Source organism: Oreochromis aureus, linkage group 7 (assembly GCF_013358895.1).
Source record: "Oreochromis aureus strain Israel breed Guangdong linkage group 7, ZZ_aureus, whole genome shotgun sequence".
NCBI classification, from domain to species: domain Eukaryota; kingdom Metazoa; phylum Chordata; class Actinopteri; order Cichliformes; family Cichlidae; genus Oreochromis; species Oreochromis aureus.
Window position 1 is genome coordinate 28,553,450 of NC_052948.1, and position 18,410 is coordinate 28,571,859.

Below are 18,410 nucleotides of genomic sequence, written 5' to 3' on the forward strand. Positions count from 1 at the left end.
ACTGCTTTAACATACACTAATAGCAAGCTGACAAGTGGCACAAATGAGGCGTAGGGCTGCTTTTCCTAAGACTTTATGTGTTCCGGGTGATTTCTATCTTGATTTGGTTTATCTTTGAGATGAGTAACGATTAAACCTTTCCGTAAAAAACTCAAAGCGAAATGTTATATCTCATTAATAGTAAACATTTAGATTGTGGAAATCCGTGAAATATTAAAAACAGACAATATACCTCTTTTAGGTTTATATTTTAAATTTAGTGACATCGTCCAGTTACAGTTTATAGCCAAGTCACAAACAGCGTCTGCGGAAGTGGTCGGAAGTATTTCTCAGTTGCAGCGGAAGCGGTTCCTGTGCCGTGTTAGGTCAACATGTTGTGTCTGAGGGAGTTGCAGAGGTGGAAACCTGTCTTGTGTCGCTATGGAAACACAGGTGAGTCGTGCGTAACACGTTAATTACAAAAATAAAAGTTTGAAGTTTAACTCCAATCCTTCTGGTACAAATGCTAACTCTAGCCGTGCTGCTCCCGTGTAGGTGTGCGGAGCTTCGCGGCCGCCGCAGGTGAAGCCGGACGGACGGAGGACGGGGTGGGTGCTGAGTGCAGGCTGATGGATGCTCGCTGCTGATTTCAGTTTGGTTATGAAGATGTGTTTGTGTTTTTCAGCTGGTGAACATGGAGAACCCGTACAGAGAGCCTCAGAAGGGCTGCGTCCTCTGTGACGTCACGGTGGACTTTAAAAACATCCAGGTGAGTCAAACGGAAAGAAACAGCACTTCACCACAGATTAAATAATGAAAAAACACGCTGAGTGAGATTATTATCAGAATATCTGTGACTGGGAAGATCATAATCAGCCAGAAATCAGGCCTTCACCTCTGACTGACCTTTGCGCTTGGGTGCACACCTGAAGCAGCAGCTCTGCTCCTCCAGGTGTGTGACAGGATCTCCTGATCCCAAGTCAGACTGAGTCTCAGTCGTGGATTAATCTGAGTTTGTCGCCCTGCAGCTGCTCTCTCAGTTCATCTCGCCGCACACGGGCAGGATCTACGGCCGCCACATCACAGGTGAGTCTTCGCCCGAAGCAAATCATCTGGATTAAATCATCTTCAGGTTGGGTCACACCTCCTTCTGTTTTTTCAGGTTTATGCGGAAGGAAGCAGAAAGAAGTGTCGAAGGCGATAAAGAAGGCTCAGTCCATGGGTACGTTCACAGCATCTTAACTTTCAATTCTTCTGTTTCATCATTCGATTTGTTTGCCATCATAATCTCAACTTTAATCCCGACTTTTGTTGGATGTTTTTAGACTAAATTATTGAATTTTTAACACAAAACTTTTGGCTAATTGCTGTCTTTTTCCATCCAGAATTTGAATCTATATTTTGTTTTCACATTGACTTGAGTAAATTAGCATTTGATGACCCAGTTAATGAACTGCTTTATTGCATTTTTAATCTTTTTCATATTTTTGGCTTTTAACAAATATAATCCAAATATTCCCATTTTCGCCACATTTCTAACATAATTATATAAGAAGTGTTTCCCTCTGAGCTGAGCTACAGACGTGAGCCGTTAATATAAACTTTTGTTTGCAGGTTTCATGTCAGTGACGCACAAAAATCCACAGTTCATGAAGGACCCTAACGTCTGTGGAATCAAACATCTGGATTAGTGTCAAACATCTGTGTGTCTGTGTAAATAAAGTTTCTCTGCTGTCAGTTTGCTGTCGGAGAATTTGTTTGAGCCAAAGCTTCAAACATGAAGCGTGTCCTCATCACAGGAAACACCTCCGCACGGTTTCTTATTGTGAAAGAGTTTAAACACTTTAAAAACACTTGCTAATTTTATTTATTTATTTTTAATTTGGACCTTCTGAAAACTGAAAGGTTGTGACATCATCTGAAGACTTTCAAACATCACACTAAACAGAGTCTATAAAATATTCAATACCAATAAAATGACTGAAATATTTTTATCCTAGACTCTCTTTTTAAAGTTTGTGTCACTCGAGTTTAAAATCAAGAAAATGTATGAACCAACGTAACCCGGGCTCTCCGAAGTCTTGTCGGCTCGTACAGAGCTGGTAAAACCCAGAAAGTTTGTGTTTATGGAGAAAAAAAAAATCAGCCGATCTCATCACAAACAGCGAGGCCACCGATTCTGTCTGTGCACATTTTCCTTTCTTTTCTTTTTTTTTTTTTAAAATTTGATGAGTACAAATATTCAGTGTGGTGATGAAGGCGGCTTAGAAACTAAGGGAGGGGTCGTTTCCTTAATTTAATTTATTCAGTTTGAGTCTTCGGTGAAGCCGGCGGTGGGGGAAAGCTCTTCTCGCATTTCATCAGTTTTTAGAGTTTTCACCACCACCTGGACTGGACCTGACTCTGTTGTGGGCTGATACTGGCCCCCAAGCCACATGTTTGACTCCTCTGATTTATATGAAACAGATAAAAAAAAAACAGGCAGGTTTGTGTAATTCAGAGCTTTATGATTTCTGCTGCAGTCTGAAGATAAATTCAAATGACCGCACACGGTCAGACCTTTAATGAAATGCACGCTTCATCCTTTACAGTGAAAAATAAAACGCAGTGTGAAACAGTTTCTGTGTGAGCGCGAGATCAACTAAAGGTCAGGTAAAAACTTGGAAACTGAACAAAAGGTAAAAACCTGATGACTCTAAAACCGAACGTGCTGTTGCTGCCTCTGCTCTCCCACATCTGGAATAAACACCAACGTGTCACAGCTGGAAGCCTAAATCAAACCAGTCCTCCATCTGAGCGTGAAGACTCTGAACTTTACACCTGCTCAGGTAAAAAGAACCACTGCTGTCCTTTTTTGAAACAAACTTTATCGATAACAGTTCTTTTAAACAGACCGGTTCCAAAAACACTGACAGAACTTGGATACATCCTGGACTCAGCTCTTGCTCCTCCTGCGTTTCCTCTCCTTCTCTGGCAGCATTTCCCTCAACCTTTTACGACAGTGTGTTGTGCTCGGCGGCGCCTCACTCGCTGTCGTTGTGGAAATCTTCTCTGTGTGGTCAGGAACAGGAAATCCCTGCAGCGTGAGTTTCTGGGTGTGGAAGAGCGGCGAGGAGGCGAGCAGTGCCCTGACGGCCTCCTGAAGCAGCAGGTTCTTCCTTGGCTCGCCGGGGTCGCCGGCGCTTTCTGTTCATGGAGAAAAAGAAAAGTTCAAAAACTTTTACTGCAGGTCATCAGCTAACCGTGATTTTAAATAAAGACATTAAACTGGCACTTTCTTTTTCCTCTCCTGTCATCAGGGTTTTCACCTTCACCTACCCCTTTAGTTATCACTGCGATCCAAATCTTTATCATTATTATTATTTTAATTTCTAACTGGTAGAATTTTTAAAATATGAAAAAATCTAAAAATTATCTCCATGAAAATGCAAAGAGCGACTTCACAGTCTGTGGAGAGCATGCCAAAGCAACACGCAGTGATATAAACCTAACCACGACGAAATACTGGCCAATCAAAAGCCCACAAATCACACAACACCTTTGACATTATGAGACTAACTCTCAGTTTTGTCCGTCCACATGTTAGCACAGGAAGAGTTTCTGCGTTGTGGCACGCAGTGTTTTTAAAAAGCTGGGCTGATCCCGAGACGTGTCTCTGGTGTCGGGAAGAGGCAGATACTGTGAGTTCATCTAATCCCGCTGCTGTGTGAGATTAGATAAAATAATCTGAAACCTTTTCCTGATTCGCTCTGCTGCCTCTCTCTGAGCCTCGTCCTCAGGGCTGACACCTCCGTCTGCAGCACTTCGACCAGGCGTTCGCTCTCCTCCACGTCTCTGCACGTTTTCTGTTCACAAACAGAAGGATGCAGAGTGAATCAAACAGGAAATGAAGCAGCAGGAAGTTCAGGCGCTCTGACACTTTCGCTCACCTGCAGCTCCGCCTGCAGCGAGTCGTTCATCTTATTCACTTCGTTCACCTCCTTCAGCAGCCCGTTGGAGCAGAAGAACTTTGACCTGAAACAAAGAAATCTCAGCTATGCCAGCAGAAACACGGACACGGTGTAAACGTGCCGGCGTGGGCGGGGCATACCCGTGTTTCTTCATCGTGAGGCTGTAACCGGCTGCAGAGCACGGCACCGACACCTTCCAGTAAGAAAGCTGCTCGAGGAGGCCGAGGTTGGTGATGAGCACAGGGACGTTCATGAAGTGCCTCCACAGGAGAAGAAGAAACAAACCATAAGGAAAAGACACGAGTCCGTTAAACGTGGAAACACAGAGCTGTCCGCCCGCCTCCACCCTCCTGTTTTTATTTAACGTTCCTCTAACTGACCTGATCGCTTCACCCAAAGCTGAGATGTTTCAGACCTCTGTGAATGCCTCCCAGGTTTTTTACTCACTTTAAAAGCCAACTGGAGCATTTTAATAATTATAAAACATTTTACCATCACTTCATTCACACTCAGTTTCTCCTGATATTTAAGTTGCCAGCACCTGCTGAGTAAAATGAGATTTTTCTTATCTTTTTATACAAAACGAAGAAACATTCATCTAACGCAAACAGGTAGCAGTGACCCGGTTGATCAGCTTTAACAGTAAAAATGATCTTTAAGAGGTTTCATGTGGGAATTTCAGGCAGACAGAGGTTTGGCAGTCTCAGATTATGAAGGTGTTCCTCAGGGTATCGTTCTGGAGCCCCGGGAAAGATTATTTTAATTTTAGATAACATTAATATGAAGTGGTTTTACACTGTACTTCTTTACAACCAAACAAGGCTTTTAGTCAAAAATGGTTAAAACTGTCTTCTTTACCATCTTGATGCCATCGGTGGGAGAATGAAACTTATTATCCTTTAGTTTATTCAAGAGAAAAGTCTAATTGAGATTTAAATCTCGTTTCCAAGGAGCCGAAGATTTTTGATCCGTACTGCACAACGTTTTTAATGTATTTAAGATTTCAGGAGTGACTGTAACATAACTTAAAAAAAAAAAAAAAAAGCCAACCTTCGCTGACTCTGTGGACTGAGTTCAAATGTCACCAAATGAGTAACTCCCCACAACACAAACTCCACATTTGGGTAAAAACTATGAGCTGATGTGTCTTTGTAGAGGATTTAGAGACAACGCTAGAGAGCAAGCTGATATAAAGATATTCAGGTATACTCAGAGCGCCACCTGCTGCGGGAGATGAAGGCCGAGTACTCCATCCTGTGCGTGGAGCCTGGAGGTGTCGTCTTGGTGGGAGTCAGCAGCACAAAGATCATGTGAGGGTTGGAGAGAGCGCTCTTCAGGTTCTCGTGCACCAGCTTCTCTCTGAAGGTCATCTGCTGCTCTGAGTTCCTGCGCTGCCGGTACCAGCCGATCACGCTCTCCTGCACGAGCCGAACACGTCAATCACATGATCGCATCATGCTGAAACCTTCTCCCCATCACACTCACCTGCTTGTTCTCTGCCAGCAGCTTGTGTAGCTCCTCCGCGTTCACCTGTCCATCACTGCTGTACAGACTGACACACAGACACATCTTTACATAAGAACACAGCACACACATGATGGCATGATTACGTCACGATGCATCACTCACGTGTTCAGTCTGTGGCAGGCGATGTGCTTCTGGACGTCTGTCAGAGAAAACAGACATTCCTAAAAGTGTACCAGTAACTGTAGTACTTGTGTAACTGTACAGTTTATTGAGATGCACTTACTGTATGTTTCCTCAATGTGGATGTGATCGGCCTGAGAGTCGCTGATGGTGACCTGCTCGTCAAACCTGCTCTCTCCGAGAATCAACCCCTCCTGATGGATGAATAAAACCAGATATAAAAACCCTACATCTATAAGCATTTGTTTACTCAATATAATAATTTCAGCTACAGCATTTTTACATAAATATTAAAAAATATGCCAAATTTACCAACAGACCTCCCTGAATACTTGAATGTATCTGATTATGTTTCACGCTAACGTTTTCTTGTCAGGAGCCATTTTCATTAAACTTTACATTTTTTAAATGGAGTCTGGTGTATTCTGAAAAGGTGGTGGGCGAGAACTGAGCACCAATTTTTCAATTAAATTATGTCTTCAGTAAGATTCAGTAGTTGGATTAAACATATGCCGAATTTACTAACAGATCATCGTTAATTTGGGGATCTGTTTAAAAGTGCACGAATACACGAGAATAATCAGTGCTACATTAAAACCTAAAATCTGTGAATGGAGTGTGGTGTGCACCGACGGAATGGTTGAAAAGGAGCAGTAACATCTCGGGTTTCATGCAAAACTCGACTCGCGTAATCGTTCCTTGTTGGATCACAGATGTACCGAATTTACCTACAGACCTCCCTGAACATTAAAATGTATTTTAATATGTTTTACACGGTTTGACTTCTTACCAGGACCTGGTTTCCCTTTAAATTAGTAGATTTTTGAATGGAGTCTGGTTTGTTTGGAACCCAAGAGCGATTAGCTAGTTTAAAAGTTGAAGAAACACCACAGAGGGAGTTCTGACTTCACTTAAACGACAAACTATTCTTTGCTGCATCAAACGACACGCTGAAATCCGAATAATTAAACTAATAAATACGATTTTATCAACTTTAAAGCCTGATACTAACACCTGGCGCGTCTGTTCTATTTGCTAGCTTTCCTCCTTAACAATAATACTACATAATCACCCACAAAGGCTCAATAAGAATTCATCAGTTTTAATGACGAGTAAAAGAGCTCCTCACCACATCGGAGTCACTGTTAACGTGCTGAAACATGAGGGAAGCTAAAACGATCCCGGGGAAGCGGACAGTGGGCTCCGCCATGATGCCGTTTCATCACAAACACGGACGCGTCACATACGCGCAGTCATACGCTGCGTATTTTTTCGTGCGCAGCGGGCTCCGCTGGAGGAGGAGCGGGCTGGTTAGCGAGCTAACCATAAAACCAGCGGGCTGAAGGTTCAGTTTCTCCGGACAGCAGCACGATAGAGATCCGCTCGCCGCTCCTCGCTCCCAGGCACACTTCCACTGGAACAGGGCCTTCTGTGGGGGTCCTGTCCCGGTAACCCGGGTTAGTTCAGTTTAGATAGTCGGACTAACGGGTCTAACTTCCTTTATCCGAATAATAGCGCCAGTAATTCACTCATGTAACGGTACTTTGGATTTGAAACGTACAAATACTCGATTACAGGTAAGAGTTAAACTTCCAGAGTCACCGCAGGCTGTTTAATAATCATATTTTTGAATGTTTGTTGTTGTTATTGTTGTTTTAACAGGTAAACTGATTGTTCTGCTAAAGTTTTAAAACTACTTCATTTACTGCTGTAACTGTTTTATACTCAGTATATGAACCTATACTTAACAACTGATTTCACTTTAACTGAGTTCAAAAGGGTCATTTTCTCACTTTAAATTTTATTTCAATTAAATGTTGTTGTGTTTATATTACATTAAATTACAAGTTTAAAGGGTTATATGTGTTTTAAAAGGGCTGTAAACATATTAATATGTATTAGTTAAATATGTGCACTAGTTTTTTAAACAGCCTGTGATATAATGAAATGCCTTATTTGTCTTTCAAATAGTCAAAACTCTTCACCTTCCTCTCATTTAAAAGCAGACAAATATGAAATTCACATTTTTAACCTAAATTCAATCAAATATTTGATGTTTTGTTGATAAAAAAAACAAACACAAACCTAAAACATTTCTATTAATATAACTTCAATTCAGCAACAGCTGTAATATGAATTAAAATGTTTTTTCATATGTATAAGACTTTGCATTTAGTTAAAAGCAGGTCAGAAAGAAAGATGATAATCATAAAAACTCCCAAAATAAATTTACAGTCATAACTGAAAAGGTTTGGAGTATTATAGAATAATAAAAAAGCAGAAATACTTGAGCATAAGTACCTTAAAGTTGTTATGTATTATATGTTATGTTATTTTTCTTTGATGTTTTTGCTACAAAAAATAGGTTTAAAACCTTTTTTTTAATTTTATAAATTCAGGAAAATCAAACTCTACCTGTCAGGTAGTTTTGAATATTGATCAATTATTGTGAATAGTTTTTCTGTTAACTGATAAATAGCTTCAGTTTTTTCTACTCTTGGATCTGTATGATGGACATCCAATCAGAAGAAAGCTTGATGAGCTAATGTTTTTCCCCCCTTTTTTGTGGGGTTGAAGTGAGGGGCAGAATAGGTTAAAGAAAGATTATTTTGAGCTGTGAATCATGCAGAGCAATAGAGGTCCCAGAATTAGAATCTGGAGCTTAAAATGTTTAGAAGAAGATCCTGTAGGTTAGACAGAATTTGTTGGCAGAAGGAGCTGATCAGTAAATAACTGTTATCAGCATAGAAATGAATAAAGCTTTTCCTATTCAATGATCATTTACTTCTGTTCTGGAAAGTCAAAGAATGAAAGTATATAGGGGAGAAGGACGGCATGCTGACTGTGGTGGAGGTGATGGGGAGCGGGTCAGAGTGTTTTTGGTTCGTCCTCAGGGGAACATGATGCTAGCGCCTCCTTTAACCTCCTGTTTGCAGATGATGAGGTGACCTGCAAGCTGTCAGCAATGGAGGACCTGTGGACCGTGGCCGTGGCTGTTTTCCAGCTGTGGATGTTTGTAGTTGTGTTCCTCATCACGCTGCCCGCCATGTTCGGCCTCTCTCTGGGTGTCACCAGCGTCTACATCCAGATCCTGGTTAAACTCCTTGAGGTAAGCTGCCCTCAGAGGAACTCGTGTCTATGCTCAACATGTGTGTAAAGTTGTGCAATGAGCAGCAGCGGCAGATTTGGGTCAGAGGTCATTTGTCCTAATAACTTTGCAGTGGGCCACGATACGAATCCAGAGAGGACGCCAGGAGCAGCCCAGCGTACCCGCACCGCTGCCCAACGGTGAGTCTGCTCGCATCACAGCAGAAAACATTCAGTCAGTCACTTAATCAATAATGATCAGATGTAGAAATACATCATCAGAGAAGTTTGATTATTCACATTTATGTAAAAACTACCAGACGACTCATCATCCTCAATAACAAATATAATAAAAACAGGAAAAATATTTTAAACAGGGAATAAAAAACATCAAAATAAAATTATGTATATGTCATGTATATATGTTTTATAATAACATTTTTATATAATTATATAAATCTCATTTTAAAAGACACTTTAAATAAAGAAACTCTAATATATATATGTATATATACATAATATATATACATATATTTATAGTATATGAGATATAAAGCTGTTGGATATTGTCAAAATAAATAATATAAACTACAATGAAAATTTTAAAAATTACTTTGAAAAAAAGAAATAAAAATCAGAAATAATATTATTTTTACAATAAATAATTTCTAATAACATTAGAATAATATTTGTAATAACTATGTAAAATAAAATTGTTGTCACAGATACTCGTTGGTGTGTTCGTAAAATTAGATTTTTAAGGCTTTAAACAGTGAATCGCTATGTTAAACATTTTAATGATCACACTTGGTCAGATTGAAACTGTATTTATTAAATAAACCAATAATCCCGTTGATCTCATGACTGATCAAACTTTTGTTCCTTTCTGATGTGGCGTACAAGACTTTAAAAGCAGAACGAGATTCCTCTGTGCTGCTGCTCGGAGTTTCAGCTCCTGTTCCTGTTTGGATGTTTGGGCTGCCAGCACAGATCATGTGACGCTCTGCGCCGAGGGTGGGGGCTTCCTATTGGTCAGCTGCAGCATCTGATGTCGGGCTGTAGGTCAGGGAGAGAAGCACATGGCTCGTCTCAGGATGATGATGCAACAGCTGCTTACATAACACTGGTCAAACAGAAACCTGAGAGAGAAACTGAGACACACACACTAACACAATAACACACACTTTAACACAAACTAACATATACTTACACACACACACACTAATAACAAACACAGGCACTGCTGCTTTGCTGCTGTGTGTCAGAGGTTTAACGCTTAACAGCCTGTAGGCCTCACAGATTTACTGCAAACTTGTTCTGAGGTACAAAGAAAAAAATAGAAATAAATACAAGAACCTTTCACACCGAGTCAAACGTCCTTAAGGACAGGAAAGTGACCAAAGTTTAAAAAAAAAAAAAAAAAAAAAAGCTCATTCAGGTCCCTCTGGGTTAATTCAAGGAAAAAGACATGGAAACAGGAAGACACACAAACATGACAACAAAAAAATATGAGACTCTAAACAACTACAGAGAGACACAAAACCACCACACAGAGAACAAAATGACCCCCAAAACACAAAGGGACACAGAAACAATCACACAGGTTCCCAAAAAGTTGATGTTTTCAGTAGGAGAAACGTTTCATCATCATCCAGGTGACTTCTTCAGTCTCAGCTGACTGCAGGTTTCCCCAACCTTATAAACAGTAAATTTGCCTGAAACCAGCCCACTGACGAACAATGTGAGGTCAGTTTCATGATCATTAATATGACCATGAGTAGCATTCTCATCACTGAAAGAGTGTCCACTGGCCTGATGAGTTAGCCATTTTGCTCAGCCAGAGGTTGTTTGGTTTCCCCAATGTATAAATCATGCCAATCCTCTCAATACTTTACCATGTGTCTTATAGTAATCTGTTTGTGCTGGGTGACCTAACTGTTGGGGTGGAACAATTTTTGGCGCATTTCCATTACTGATGGAAATTTCAGTCTAAGAAGGCTAACCTGCTACCACTGAGTTAATGTGATCAGTGAATGGTGGTCCGTCCTGAGATTTGTTTTTTCACACACATACATACATATGTGAACCAATGACTTGGTGATGTTCCAGGGTAGGGTAACAGAGCCCTCTTTTTCACTGCTTCCATGTACAAGTTACCTCCAATGGGTGAAACTGGGGACCCATGGCACACCCATGTAAATGGTAAATGGCCTCTATTTGTATAGCGCTTTACTAGTCCCTAAGGACCCCAAAGCTTTACACAACCAGTCATCCACCCATTCACACACACATTCACACACTGGTGATGGCAAGCTACATTGTAGCTGGGGGCGCATTGACAGAGGCGAGGCTGCCGGATACTGGCGCCACCGGGCGCCACCCTCTGATCACCACCAGTAGGCAACGGGTGAAGTGTCTTGCCCAAGGACACAACGACCGAGACTGTTCAAGCCAGGGCTTGAACCGGCAACCTTCCAGGTTTACAAGGCGAGCTCCTAACTCTTGAGCCACGATCGCACCCATGTTTCTGCCTGTAGTACTGACCCTTGTATGCAAAATGGGTATAATGAAGACACAGTTCCAAGAGCAAAAAACACAGAAAAACACTTGGTTGGTGCTGAGAGTGGTCCTGTTGCTGAGGTTGGGGTCATCCTGTAATCTCTTACAAAATACCTCCACTGCTTCAGTGACTGGAACACAAGTGAAGAGAGATGTAACAACGTATGAGACCATTGTTTCATCTGCCTCCATAATGACATCTCTCACCTTCTCAACAAAATCCAAGGTATTCTGGCTGTGGTGTTCAGAGCTGCTTACCAGCGGGTTGACAGACTTGGTGTAGATTCCCCTGGGTATAGCCTGTGGTATGAGGTTCGGTCAGTAGCATTGTCTTGTTCTAACTGCTTCAGACAATCTCTCATCCTCTTCCTGTAACCACTTCCTGGGTTTTGTTTCAGGGGATCATGAGTATTTTGTCATCATAGTCTTTATGGTTTAGCTAAACTGTGCACCTACCCTTGTCTGCTGGAAGGATGATAATGTTGTTGTCATTACTAAGTGATGTGAGTGCCTTCCTGTCCTCCATGCTGATGTTGGATGGTGGGGACTTGCATTCTTGGGACAGGCCGAAACTTTTGTCCGCAGTTGCTCTGCTTCCACATCTGCAATGTTGCTGTTTTGAATCGCTGTTTCTGTGGCTGTGATCAGTTCCACTATTGGGATTTTGTCTTGGTGTCACAGCAAAGTTCAACCCTTTTGCAAAGATGTTTTTCTCTGCTTGGGCGAGTTGTCTGTTAGACAAATTTCTCACCCACTTGTCCCCATCCTCGGTGTGGCATCCTGTTCTCTTCTCGCTGCTGAGGACTTTCTCCGTAATTTGCTGTGGTTTCTGACACACAACAAGTAAGTCAAATTTCCTTTGTTGCCTGGTCTTAGACTTTTCATGCTGTGCTAGACGAGCCTTCTCAGTGAATGGTCTTTGACCAGTGGTTGTTAATTAATGGTTATGACAATTTGCATATTAATGACCAAGAAACTGACCTCACAGCCCATTGTTCACCAGTGGTGCTAGTTTCAGTTAGTATGCAAATGTTCTGTTTAAAGGTTGGAAACCTGCAGTCAGCTGAGACTGAATACGTCACTTAGATGATGATGAAATGTTTTTCCCACTGAAAAATCCAGATGAACAGAATCAACTATTGAGATTTGCTTACCTGGATGATTGATCATGCATCAAGACAGTCACACAGGTTTTTAAAAGAAAATCACAGAGACAGGAAGAGTGTGATAAAACATATGAAAATACATGATATATGCTCAAATAAAGACAGTGAGACTAAACTCGGCGCTGTTCTTTGTTCCTTCCTCTCTCGTCTCTACTGTGTCTGTGTTAAACTCGGGTCCTGCTGAACTCTTTCTGAAACTCTCTGATGACTCAGGGATCATCGAGCGAGCGGAGGGCTCGATGGAGGAGGAGATGGAGCAGCTGCGGCGTTCTCGGTCTCTGGAAGGCGGTGAGTTTGCTCTGAGTGACGCCTTGTATTTCTGCAAGAAGGGCCTGGAGAGCATCGTGGACGACCAGGTGACCCAGCGCTTCTCCTCTGAGGACCTGGCCTCCTGGAACCTCCTGACCCGCACCAACCAGAACTTCCGCTACATCAGCCTCCGCCTCACCATCTTCTGGGGCATCGGTGTGTTCGTGCGCTACTGCGTCCTCTTCCCTCTCAGGTCAGTGTGTCACAGCTCGACCTCTCACCTACCCGGGGAGGCGCTGATTTCAGCATCCTTGGCCTTTGCAACAGGAACAGCAGCTCTCACAGCGGTGAAGCAATTCAGCCAGAGGCACGTTTCAGTGCTCTCAGGTCACTCCAGGGCTTACATCTTCTGCTTTTAACTGGTAAACAGGAAGTGCTGCTCACTGTAACACATCACTGGTGAGAAAAGAGATAATAGATGTGCAGTTAGCTGTAATTATCTCCAAACCATCATCACCGCAGTGCAGTCTGTATACGTGCAGTTTGTGTGGTTACACCCATCATTCAGAAACCAGGTGACAGAGCTGCTGTCTCTCTGAGGCCTTCTCAGTGAATAAAAGTGAGACAGCTCTGATCAGGGGGATTTTCACCTTCTCCTCATGTCTCTGCAGGATTGCTCTGGCCATCATCGGCCTCTCGTGGCTTGTGATCGGAACGACTCTGGTTGGAATTCTGCCTGAGAACAGGTATGGCGCTTCCACGGTTCACACCTTTGGTGACTGCCTCGGCGAGGCCCAGACTGAGCATGTGCATCTGTTTCAGTGTGAAGTACTGGCTAAGCGAAGTTGTCCACCTGACCTGCTACAGGATCTGTGCCCGGGCGCTGTCGGCCACCATCCGCTACCACAACAAGTCAGTCCACTTCATCGCTTCCTGTCAAGCTCTTCCTGTCGAGCACGTCCTGTTGATCTGAGCACGTGTGTTTCTTTCTGCAGAGAGAACCGACCTCAGAAAGGAGGGATCTGCGTCGCTAATCACACCACGCCCATCGATGTGGTGATCCTGGCCAATGACGGCTGCTATGCCATGGTAAGTGTCGTCAACAGCAGCGCACGGGTGTGTGTTTATGTGTGTTTGTCGGTGTGCCTTTCTGTGTTTGTATGTATGTGTGTGTGTGTGTGTGTGTGTATTCTGTTGTCTTGATGCTATGTCGTCCTCAGGTGGGGCAGATTCATGGAGGTCTGATGGGGGTCATCCAGAGGTCGATGGTGAGGTCGTGCCCTCATGTTTGGTTTGAGAGGTCGGAGATGAAAGACCGCCACGCGGTGACCAGCAGGTGAGGCTGACTAAACGATTTCACCTGCCAGACAGAGTCAGACGTTTATATTTCTGCTCCAAACCATGATGGTGGAGATGCTCTGACATCACTGACAGCTGGGTGTGGCCCGTATGATCACACATTTTTAGCACCCTGACCTTTAATTTGTTCTGTTGGCTCAGGAGGTAGTTCAGCGTGGCTCTGCCTGTCAGAGCCGGTGGATCAGGAGCCTGTGTGTGTGTTTGTGCGTTTCATCCTCTGCCGAGCTGCTGCTGATCAGCTAATGATGTTTGCCTTGCTGTCTTCTCGACGAGCTGCGGCCGTGTGGCGTAACGCTTTGATGAGTCAGCTGATTTGGTCCAGGTTCACTTCCTGTAAACTAAATGCTCACCACAGCCTCGAGCTCGAGGGTCACACTCAGGTTTCGTGACCACATCACAGTCAAACGGGACAGGAACGGACGGGAACATCTGTAATTACAGCTGTTTAGTGAAAGTGTTGATGCAGACGTATTTGATGACTCACTGACGTGTGCTTCCTCTCTGCAGGCTTAGAGCTCACGTAGCAGCAAAGACCAAACTTCCCATCCTTATATTTCCTGAAGGTCAGCGTCACATGATGATGGTGGTGGTAATGATAATCATGATTTGATGGCAGGATAATGTCGGTCTGTGTCTCTGTAACAGGAACCTGCATCAACAACACGTCGGTCATGATGTTTAAGAAGGGCAGCTTTGAGATCGGAGGAACGATCCATCCCGTCGCCATCAAGGTAGCAAAGCTGCACGATGATCGATTAGTCCAGAGAATGTTTTACCTGAGCCAATCGGCTTTGAGAACCTGACTCACCTTCACTTCCTTTGTGTCTTAGTACGACCCTCGCTTCGGCGATGCTTTCTGGAACAGCAGCAAGTACAACATGGTCAGCTATCTGCTGCGCACCATGACCAGTTGGGCCGTCGTCGTCAATGTGTGGTACCTCCCACCCATGACCATACAGGTACACCTTGGAGGTCAACGTCTCTAGAAACACCCCAGGGAGGGATCTGAAGTACAAGTGGGGAAATTAAACTATATTTTTGCCCTTTAACCTTTCACACACATACTGATTAATCCATCAGGGGTCACCTGTCACATGACCTCACAGGAAACAACAGGTAGAAAAGATCATCTGATCGACGTTCTGCTTGTGACCAACAAACTTCCCATTATCGTTTACATCACCGAATGTCTGAGCATAAATCATTTGACACTAATATAGGAAACATTAACTGTTAACTGATGAGAAATGCACACACACACACACACACACACACACACACACAGTAATACTGAAAGGCCTCGAATAGAAACACAATAAAGACACAAAGAGAGACGCCAGTTTGAACCCTCTGGGTGTCCGGGGCTGTTTTTGGCTACTTTTGATCTCACATTTATAAACTGTTTATCTTGTTTGGTCTCAGTCTTTTCAGCATAACCTCACACGTCTGAATTTTATTAACACAACTGATCTAAAATCACACAAAAAACATAAAATCCAAATAGAAAAAAGTGATATTTTTTACTGTAAAAACCACAGACATGTTTAATGAATCATTTTCATAACTTTAAGTGCAAATAGAAATTGTACATTTTAAAAACCTATGGACAAGATTTGCAAACAACAAAGTTATATACAACCATTTACCTAAAAATGCAGCCAGTGCCTCAGGCATTTTTTCTATAACCCTCACAATAAGATCCCACACAAATGACTTGTGCCACTCCAAAAAATAGTTTCTGTCCACTATATGACGAGGAGCACATCACATTTTTCCACCAATAGGAAAAGGTTTTTTTTTCTTGTTTTGTTTGTTTTTCAGCAGCGAGTTATAACGAGCACTATCCTTAGAAAGTGTCTGTTGACCCCAGAGGGTTAATCCAGTGAATTATTTTCTGTTTCATCCAGAGTTAGTCTGGACTTCCTGAAGGCCTGACGTCTGCAGGTTTGAGCGCTTTCCTTTGATCTTCAATGATCTGCCCATGCTGTAATTCCCACTCTGACCTGATGGGGGCAGCATGTGCTTCACTGTGTCAGGAAGGTGACGCTGTAACACCTGAGCATCATCATCATCGCCCTCCAGCGTCTCTTTTGATGGAGGGTGATGATGGTCTGCAGATGAAGATGAGGAGTTAAATGTTGTGCTGCTCGCCATTTGGGCTTTTAAAAGCAGTGTTACCGAAGCATAAACACGCCACACACACACACACACACACACACACACACACACACACACACACACACAGATGGTGAGAGTCATGTGATCACAGCTAACATGACCTCGGTGTGTTTTCAGGATGGAGAGGATGCAGTCCAGTTTGCCAACAGAGTGAAATCTGCCATTGCTTGTCGGGGAGGACTGCTTGACCTGGCATGGTGAGTACTCAGATTACTCAGTACAGTTACTCAACTACATCACACTTGAAGTTTGTATCTACATTAGAACAGTTTAAAGATAGAAAACAGATTTTTAAATGATGAAATAACAACTTTGTTCTGATCTAAACACTGAACGTTAGATTTAGTTTGTTCGTCCCGGTTTGTAGATGTCAGTCGTGGCGATGTCTGCTTTCACATAGCGAGCTGAAGGATTACACCTCAGCAGCAGGGACTATTTTCTCTCAGCCGAGCGAGCTCACAAAGAAAAGGGCTCATTTAAAGTGACGTGTCAGCACGACTCACTAAAACTAACGAGCAAATGATTACGCACTGTAAATAATAAATTAATGAGTAGTTTTTTGTGTTTGAGTCCCAAAGTTATGACTATATGATATTTATAATCCATAAAGTTGCAAAACAAAATTTTTAAGCATCAATTCTGTGTCGAAAACCATCTTTTCTTTTTTTTCAATCTATTTTGGAGTTCCTGTTAATCGTGTGGGAAAAAAACTTAAACTGCAGGATTGAGATTCTCAGTGAAAACTTTCTTCCTGTTTTTTTTTTTTTTTTCCCGTTTCAGGGATGGAAGCCTAAAGCGAGGGAAGGTGAAGGACGCGTATAAGGAAGAGCAGCAGAAGATGTACAGCAGGGTCATCGTCAGGCAGAACGGCATCAGTGCCACAAACACCCGCAGAGACGATTAATCATAAACAATCAGTCACAGCAAACTCAGTCGTCTGATTTTAGACTTTACAGGACAGACCTGAATGCCACATCAGACTGTGGGTGCAGGACAGCATCTCCACCAGCAGGAGGCAGCATGACACAACACAATCACCCATCCAGCTGCTCATCTCCTCCTCTTCATCATCATCATCATCATCGTTGGCTGCCAGGACTGAACTCTTCATCACACAGATGAGGATGATTTATCACGTCATCATCGCTGTGTCTGATTTTAACTTTTGTACGAATATCTGAACCAAACTGACACTTCTGCTCACCGTTTATTTCTCACATGGACGAAGAAATATTTCATCTGTGTGTCTACACACAACACAACAGAAACCTCTCAAACACAACACAACAGAAACCTCTCTCACACACACACACACACACACACACACAGATAAATAATTCACATTTTTCCACAAATCCCTTCTCCAGTAACAAGAAAAATAATAAAAGAATCTGAGAAACGTCTAAAACAGAGATCGACATAATAAAGAAAGTAAACATTATTACAATATTACAACATATATATATATATATATATATATATATACATATATATGTATATATGTTTAATAGTCCGTAAAATGAAAAGAAAGAAAAAGGCAGAGGGAAAAATAAACAAACATCAAACTTTTTTATGCTTATTTTTATATTTGCCCACATCAGAGATGATGTAGTGCAGGATTCCCAACCTTTGGGATGAGGTCCTCACTGAGGTGAGAGGTTGATCTACCTTCTCTTTCTTTATTAAAATAATCAGAATATTTAGGATCCATGTAATTATTTTATTATTTGGAGTAATACAAAAATGTTTTTAATTACAAACACAAATGACAAATAGTTTTGGGAGTAAAAAGATTTAAAGATTACTGCGAAATGGACTCGAGTTTGAAGTATTCAGATTACTTTACTTTACTCCAGTATTTCCATGTGTGTTGATATTTTGTCACCTGTTAGTGGAGGTTAAATGAGTCACGTGAGGCCGCGTCTGTCCTTCAGAGCCGACTCTGAGGTCCTTGCCTTGAGAGGGAGGCGGCAGGCGGGCGGCGTGTTTACTGTGACGGCGCTTTAATAAAGAAAGCAGAGACTGTGAAATAGCATGGAGTTATTCTTCCACACACGGACGGCTTACATTTCACAGCCTCTGTGCTCGCGCCAAGGCCGCCACCACCGCCTGGAATAACAATCCCACAGCTGGAATAGCCTGAACAGAAATGTTTGTTCTCCCCTAACAAGATTGTGAATTATTAATAGGATCTAAAGCTGATCCTATAACCCGATTGTTGAGGTGGGATTGTTGG

General features: G+C 42.4%; 3 protein-coding genes across 3 annotated transcripts; 2 read left to right on the forward strand and 1 right to left on the reverse strand.

Moving 5' to 3' along the window:
• The first annotated feature begins 283 nt into the window (after positions 1-283).
• mrps18c (mitochondrial ribosomal protein S18C) lies at positions 284-1,716 on the forward strand. Its single transcript, XM_031741530.2, has 6 exons — positions 284-432; positions 535-587; positions 665-748; positions 1,008-1,065; positions 1,142-1,201; positions 1,594-1,716. The coding sequence occupies exons 1-6, from the start codon at positions 372-374 to the stop codon at positions 1,668-1,670; spliced, it is 393 nt and encodes a 130-aa protein (XP_031597390.1). The 5' UTR covers positions 284-371; the 3' UTR covers positions 1,671-1,716.
• A 749-nt stretch (positions 1,717-2,465) lies between these two features.
• On the reverse strand, positions 2,466-6,839 carry abraxas1 (abraxas 1, BRCA1 A complex subunit). The gene is made up of 9 exons (XM_031741467.2): positions 6,706-6,839; positions 5,680-5,770; positions 5,559-5,595; positions 5,415-5,481; positions 5,151-5,347; positions 4,070-4,189; positions 3,909-3,993; positions 3,713-3,824; positions 2,466-3,165 (listed from the first exon to the last, which is right to left on the reverse strand). The coding sequence occupies exons 1-9, from the start codon at positions 6,784-6,786 to the stop codon at positions 2,915-2,917; spliced, it is 1,041 nt and encodes a 346-aa protein (XP_031597327.2). The 5' UTR covers positions 6,787-6,839; the 3' UTR covers positions 2,466-2,914.
• A 174-nt stretch (positions 6,840-7,013) lies between these two features.
• Positions 7,014-18,204, forward strand: gpat3 (glycerol-3-phosphate acyltransferase 3). The gene is made up of 13 exons (XM_039615642.1): positions 7,014-7,153; positions 8,513-8,685; positions 8,798-8,864; positions 12,602-12,890; positions 13,309-13,383; positions 13,460-13,549; positions 13,633-13,726; positions 13,858-13,973; positions 14,504-14,559; positions 14,642-14,727; positions 14,827-14,955; positions 16,292-16,371; positions 16,955-18,204. Exons 2-13 carry the CDS (start codon positions 8,542-8,544, stop codon positions 17,076-17,078), a joined length of 1,350 nt encoding a protein of 449 aa, XP_039471576.1. The 5' UTR covers positions 7,014-7,153; positions 8,513-8,541; the 3' UTR covers positions 17,079-18,204.
• Positions 18,205-18,410: the final 206 nt, after the last annotated feature.

Bases quoted from the DNA above. Each gene is read 5' to 3' on its own strand.
- mrps18c (XM_031741530.2), top strand. From the start codon at position 372: ATGTTGTGTCTGAGGGAGTTGCAGAGGTGGAAACCTGTCTTGTGTCGC. The intron at 1,066-1,141 runs GTGAGTCTTCGC...CTGTTTTTTCAG, and splicing joins CTACGGCCGCCACATCACAG to GTTTATGCGGAAGGAAGCAG. The intron at 1,202-1,593 runs GTACGTTCACAG...TTTTGTTTGCAG, and splicing joins AAAGAAGGCTCAGTCCATGG to GTTTCATGTCAGTGACGCAC.
- abraxas1 (XM_031741467.2), bottom strand. From the start codon at position 6,786: ATGGCGGAGCCCACTGTCCGCTTCCCCGGGATCGTTTTAGCTTCCCTC. The intron at 5,596-5,679 runs GTAAGTGCATCT...TTTCTCTGACAG, and splicing joins CCACATTGAGGAAACATACA to ACGTCCAGAAGCACATCGCC. The intron at 5,348-5,414 runs GTGAGTGTGATG...CGGCTCGTGCAG, and splicing joins TGCTGGCAGAGAACAAGCAG to GAGAGCGTGATCGGCTGGTA.
- gpat3 (XM_039615642.1), top strand. From the start codon at position 8,542: ATGGAGGACCTGTGGACCGTGGCCGTGGCTGTTTTCCAGCTGTGGATG. The intron at 8,865-12,601 runs GTGAGTCTGCTC...CTGATGACTCAG, and splicing joins ACCCGCACCGCTGCCCAACG to GGATCATCGAGCGAGCGGAG. The intron at 16,372-16,954 runs GTGAGTACTCAG...TTCCCGTTTCAG, and splicing joins GGACTGCTTGACCTGGCATG to GGATGGAAGCCTAAAGCGAG.